The sequence below is a fragment of the Lycium ferocissimum genome, chromosome 9 (genome assembly GCF_029784015.1).
Source record: "Lycium ferocissimum isolate CSIRO_LF1 chromosome 9, AGI_CSIRO_Lferr_CH_V1, whole genome shotgun sequence".
Taxonomy (NCBI): Eukaryota; Viridiplantae; Streptophyta; class Magnoliopsida; order Solanales; family Solanaceae; genus Lycium; species Lycium ferocissimum.
The window spans coordinates 48,735,381-48,742,000 of NC_081350.1; the positions used below are offsets into that span (position 1 = coordinate 48,735,381).

At 30.7% G+C, this 6,620-nt stretch overlaps 1 protein-coding gene across 1 annotated transcript; it reads left to right on the plus strand.

The window, feature by feature from the left end:
* Positions 1-1,715: 1,715 nt before the first annotated feature.
* On the plus strand, positions 1,716-3,535 carry LOC132029324 (early nodulin-like protein 4). Its single transcript, XM_059418625.1, has 2 exons — positions 1,716-2,335; positions 2,844-3,535. Exons 1-2 carry the CDS (start codon positions 2,158-2,160, stop codon positions 3,221-3,223), a joined length of 558 nt encoding a protein of 185 aa, XP_059274608.1. The 5' UTR covers positions 1,716-2,157; the 3' UTR covers positions 3,224-3,535.
* Positions 3,536-6,620: the final 3,085 nt, after the last annotated feature.

Below are 6,620 nucleotides of genomic sequence, written 5' to 3' on the forward strand. Positions count from 1 at the left end.
GATCGGTTGTCTTGTATTTCTAATAAGTTGTTTAATAGTTTGCATGTTAACTCATATATACATAATATGATGGGTTGATTTAGATTGATCCTAACCAAATAATAATGATGAGTTACTTCTATCTAATTTGAAAATAAAATCTCAAATCACATGTTTGCGTGAAATTCATGTTATTTTCATTCAACCTTTACAAGATCAACAATTTCGTTTTGATATCCAAGTTTCTTATTGTAAAATCAAATATATATATATATATATACTCAGTACATCCAGTTTTTAATATAATAAACCAACTATCTACCTAAAAAAGCATAGTCACTAAGGAGTTGTTTGGTTTAGAAGCAAGTTATCCACAAATTAGTAATGCAAGGATTGTAATGTATGATTCGTAATACAAATTTTGTAATGCAAGAACAAGTAATATAGAGATTGTAATATGAGAATTATAATGCAGGAATTATTTATTATTAGACTTTTAATTTATTGTACTAAAAATTACTTATACAATGTTTGTGTTAAAATATAAAAGGGCAGTCCGGTGCACTAAGCTCCTGTTATGCGCGGAGTGGGGCAAAATATATTTTTAGTTTTTTAACAAAATAAAATATTTGGTCTACATGAAGGGTTATTTTTTGGTCATTTGATAGTTTAATTCATGTATTGCTAATTTCCGTATTTTTATAATAATGCTAACTTTTATGTAAAAAGGAAAAGTGAAACCAAACATTATATATATAAAAAACAATGTTAAATTTTAAGTTGGATTATTCATCCCACAACTTCAACCAAACAAACATGACCAAAATAATTTTGTTAAAAATTAATCCCCGTGTTATAGTTTCCATAGTATAATCGGTATTAACTTATTTTCAGCTCAAACGAGTCCATCCTACGTATACTGATTGATGCACGAGTTAAATCACAGTTCATGAATTGGATTGATGCCAGCCATTGATGCTTCATGCTATATATGTTAGTCCCAATGGCGATCGAATCCAGGAATTTTGTACACGCTGTTCAACATTATATTTATTTATAGAAGTACTTTTTAATTTGATCTAAGTATATAGTTTGTTTTTTTATATGTACACAGTATAAATTTGCGATGAATAATGTTCAACTAACGACCCTTCGATTTATGCTGTTCCGCCACTAGTTCATCCTATTGTATCCAAGTTTCACTCCTAAAAATACCTTCTAACATGCCGACATTAAGTTATACATAATCGTTATTAGTGTTAGAAATTTTTTATACTATCACGTTACCTAAAGAATATTTATAGGTAAGTCTCCTTAAAATATAAAATTTGTAATCTTGAACATTAGACATGTTACCACTTACCTACTACTACACGTAAATTTGATGCGGAGGATGTTCGCCAAAAGCTTAAATATAATATATATGGGTAGATTTTACATATTTATACGATATTAACATTAAGCAATAAATGTAAAGGTTACCACTGGTGGGTGTTGAAAATTGTCTACTACTATACATTCCGTAAATATTTTATATTTAGCTTTTGTTGTTAATGGTGAAAATCAATTTCTTGATAGACAAATTTCTTATATCAACAATGCATTATAAAACTTAAACTTATACTGCTATTATGGAGCGGGTTTAACTTTTGAGCAGTGAGCACTACCATTAGATTAATAGCCTGTTTGTTTAAGTTTCTAAGAAGCCAAAAGTATTTATTTTTCTTCTAAAAAATGCTTATTTCAGAGAATAAGACAACCAACGATAACAGATAATGTCTATAGTTTAATCTTAATCTGGAAACATCTAAAAAACTAAATAACTTACTATAATCAATTCAATGTCATGCAACTTGCATGAATCTTTGAATTTCAGATTATATGTAATTTAAATCTCCATAAACGGCCAGATGTGTAATCATTTTTGCCAGATGTAAACGTTTTTCTGAAAATATAATACCGTTCATTAATCAATAAAAGCCAATTTATGAGCAATTAACACACACACACAAAAAAAAATTACCAGCTAAGCCTTTCCATATACTACCAATGCAAAACAACGGTAATTTCTTACATTTGTCTCAATAAATACCTGCTAATCTCCCACTCATCAAACCACATCATTCTCTTCATTGTTTGCAATTTTCTTCTTTTGTCTTCTAAATTTCAGTATTATTCATGGAGTCTTTGTTGTCTCAAAGCTATTTCTTTATAATTTTTTTGGGGTTTATTACGGGGTCATCATGTGAAGCTTATACATTCTATGCTGGTGGCAAAAGTGGCTGGGTTTTAAATCCTTCTGAATCTTACAGTCATTGGGCTGAACGAAATCGCTTTCAAGTCAATGACACCATCGGTAAATCCTCTCCTCTTTTTGTTCTTCCTTTACCGAAAAGAACAGAGAGAAAAAAAAATTGTTTATATATCTAGGTTCACTTGAATTTCCTTCCTCTGAATTATATTGTATAAATAATGTTCACACACGCGCGTGCACAGACGGATATATTCTTGGAACTCCTTGATGAGGGTTGTGCTAGAGGGGTGGAATTGGTTCATCCATCGCCTTTTGTCCGAAAATCACACTGTATATATATGTAAAGTAAAAATTTTAATGTGCATATAATAAATGTTGAACTCTCTTGGTAAAATTCTACATCAGTCGGTGGACTTGGACATAAAGGAAACAGTTAGAGTAATGGCAAATGTGGCTAAAAAATTGTTTTAGATTGATGGTTTCAATTCAACGCTTAACATTCTTACTTTTATTTTAAAAAAAGATCTCTTTGTCAAAATTCTTGGCTCGAAAACTATGAATTTTTTTGTGCGTGTTTATATTTGATGATTTTTTTTAATTTTTTTTGCAGTTTTCAAGTATAAAAGGGGGTCAGATTCAGTTCTTTTAGTTAACAAAGATGATTACTCCAAGTGCAACAAAGACAAGCCAATTCGTGAACTAAAACATGGTGATTCAAAATTCAAGTTTGAAGGATCAGGTCCATTTTATTTTATTAGTGGACATGAAGATAATTGTGAAAAGGGTCAAAAGCTCCATATTGTTGTGCTGTCACCAAATCACAAAGCCCATAAAATGTCGAGCCCAACACCTGTTGAATCCATTGGCCCAATTTCACCTGCCCCGACTCCGACTAAGTCGGGTGCAACAGGGTTTGTTGGTGGTCTAAGTGGTTTTTATTGGGGCTTTATTAGTTTGATAATAGCAACTTATTTTTGTATCTTAGTTTAATTTTTTCAGTTCTTTTTTGTTATGTTAATTCTTTCAGTGAAATGTACTTTTTTGTTCTTCCTCCTTTGATTTAATTGAATTTGATCGAACAAAAATGGTATATTGATGCAGCTTTGTTGATTTTTCATTTTTTTTGGGTTCTAACTTGTGTTCCATATTTGTTTTGGGGCCACGGATAATCCAAAATTGTACCATGTAAGACCCATTGAAGATGGAATCCCTCTCTACCAGAACATTTTCATTTACAAAGCTCGTGCTTAATAGTTCTGGTTAAGATTGGAAAAATCCTATCTATCCCACCATAATTTTTAGGACTATTTTTTCATGGACAATACTAGTCGTCACGGACTCGCGGTGAATAATGATTTTTTTGGTTTGTATGAGATTGGTGGCGTTTGTTTCAAGAAATGTTAAGAAAAGCAAAATACTGGAAGAAAGAAAATTTTGAATTTTTTTTTTCAAACAAGTATCACTAAAGAAAAGTTTCCGAAAAACTTTTACTACTATTTTTCTTGATTAATAATTTCATAATCTATAATAAAAGGAATTAACTTCTCACTACTGGTATTCATGGTGCTTTATTTGTAGGTTGTTTAAATTAAGTTAACTTAAATTATTCCGTAGCTCATAATGCACGTAAGAGCTCCACAAAAACCTTTCAAAATCGGGTTTACTTTGAAAGTAAAACGTTTGTATTGCTTCCGCACGATTATCTAGCATTTCCACCTAGGCTTAACCCAAAAAAAAAAAAAAAAAAAAAAACCACTGCAAACTTCCTTTGTGTATTCCGCTTTGTAGTAAAAAAAAAAAAAAAAAAGGTGAAAATGTAGTCTTACCAAACGTCGAGCCACACTAACAGTAAAATAGAAATATGTCTATGACATTTTTAAATTTCAATTATCTTAATATTAGGAAAATTATTGGTCTTTAATGTATTTTATATGCTTACCACAATCGCATTAATGTTTGACGTACGTATTTGGCGGGTTTGTGTTTAGAGATGTAATCATTTAAATGATATTTTCATGAATGTAACCGTCTCATACTCTACACAAGGTATTAACTTCATCTTTAACGAGTGAAAATGATATATGATGACAAAAACTAAAAAGGCTTGGTCTTTCAACAAACTAAAAATAATTTAATTTGTTGAATGTGATGGAAATCAGGTATACGCAGCGAAAGCAAATAGCTAGATCGAATTTGCATGTAATATAGACAACACACAATCAAGATATTAATCAAACATAAAATTGATACTTATCTCTTGAAGTGTGAATGTAACCTCGAATCTAGCCTTCAAGCACGAGCAAAAACCATCCACGCGTTTATCCTCCAGTTCCACGGTCTTCTGTTGTGTAACCCAAATAAAATTGAAATCTGTGAAATTCGTGTGGGCGAATTTCCATGAAAGAACGTGTAGTAACTTATGAAAAATCACCGTCCACTTCTTATGGAATAAGACTCTTTATATAGCCACAGGTCTTAGGGTTTTCCTTTCCCAAACCTGCTAGGTCTTCCTTTTCCACCATGAAATCGGATTCCATTTAATTCCTAATTATTTGGGCACAACAAGGACCACATAATTTAATTAACGAGGCTTCCTATTATGGAATTAATTCGAAATATCTAAACTAATCCTACCATAATAAATTAAGAATTATTCCACTAAAATATCATAACTGCACTCCTCAGTTCAACTTCATTAAAGCTTATTTAACTCCCCATGTTAAGATTACAGATACCAATCAATTAAATTAAATTACTGACAATTTAATTCATTGACTAATTAAATCCTTTATACTTCCGCTTAACTTATTTCATGTGATGGATACAAAATCCACCTGCAGGGTTTTCACATGAAAACTTATAAGCATCCATAAAGGGGCATCATTCTTCTCAAAGTCGAGACATGGATTCCATCAACTAATTATTATTTCACAAATGTATTTTGCCATTAGCCAATTTACCAGGAATACATAGACCCGCAATTGAGTCGTACCTTTTAATAAATCAAAATAATGAACAAATCACATTGATCGTAATAATTATATCAAGATTAAGAGTATAAGTAGATTTAATGAACTACGAAATTTGTTTTATATATTCGGTATAAAACACTTATCTCTCTTTGGTCCGTTCAATACATACAAAATGTCTTTTTGCACAAGAAAGACGGAACTATACTATTCCCATAATGAAGATACATTATATTTAATCTTGTGCTACAATCATACCGATGGCTTTGTCCAATTTCCATCTTAGATTGTGAACATAAACTTTATACTTATAAGAACCGATGATTTAATCTTCCGTGTATAAGCTAAACTCTATACACTAAATCATCTACTATATAATTAAACGACACACATACTAGTACATGATCTATTAACTCTTTATTAAAAATTGAATAAATAATTGTTCTATAATAAATATTATATCCAAACACATGGTTAATAGTATATATCCTAACAGAATGTATGTAGAAAGATTTTGTGGACGTCGGGGGTTTAAGCCTTAAGGATCTAAAAAACATAGCATATGTTAAGTGAAAAAGGGTCGTGTGTTGTGTTGCGACTTGCGAGTTTCTTCGCCTTTATGAAGGTTTTGAAAAAGCCATGTGCTTTGCCTATATAAGGTGAAGCCTTTTTTAATTTTATTTTTAAAAGATGAAGCCTCTTGCTAGGCTAAACCATTGTTAGTTAAACTTGCAATTAGTTAAGAAGGGCGATAGGTGGCACTTTGGAGAAAACTTAGTGAGACTAAAATGTATTTGGATATTTGAGATTGTTTTCTTTCAAAATTATCTCTCATGATTCAAGTCGTGGTTCTTTTATACTTAATCTTGACATAACATGGAAGAAATTCATATTCGGTATTTAGTATGTACATAAACCATATTAATTTATTAGAGTTAATAAGGGTATTTAGTTGAGGTGAAGATGTGTATAGTGTTATTAGACTATAGATTAATTATAAAGGGGCATGAGAGATACGTATACAACGTTTTTATTAGTTTGATGTAAGCATTAAATAAGTTTCATAATGATATGCCTATCTTAGAATATTCGAGTTAGTCATGGATTTTTAACAAACTATCTTTCTATATAAGTTGAAATATAAGAAATAATACTTTGTTGAAGGGGAATGATGGGGTGGTGGTGGGAAGTTTTAAGGCTCCAACAGATCTGGACACTACATGCTTAGACTGCATAGTTAAAAAGATCTTGTCTTTTAATTTGTACATTTCAAACTGTTCTAATTAGTTGTGAGTTGATTAGAACAATTATCCATAACACTGTAAATAAGTTCATCTTAATTATCCCTAACGGCTAAAACTGTAAATCATTGTCATATTAATTGATTGACTATGCAAACGTTACTTATTATATTATTC

What these genes read in the sequence shown, in the direction of transcription:
- LOC132029324 (XM_059418625.1), top strand. Translation starts at nt 2,158, where the DNA reads ATGGAGTCTTTGTTGTCTCAAAGCTATTTCTTTATAATTTTTTTGGGG. An exon ending in TCAAGTCAATGACACCATCG is followed by an intron (nt 2,336 to 2,843) that starts GTAAATCCTCTC and finishes TTTTTTTTGCAG; the next exon opens with TTTTCAAGTATAAAAGGGGG.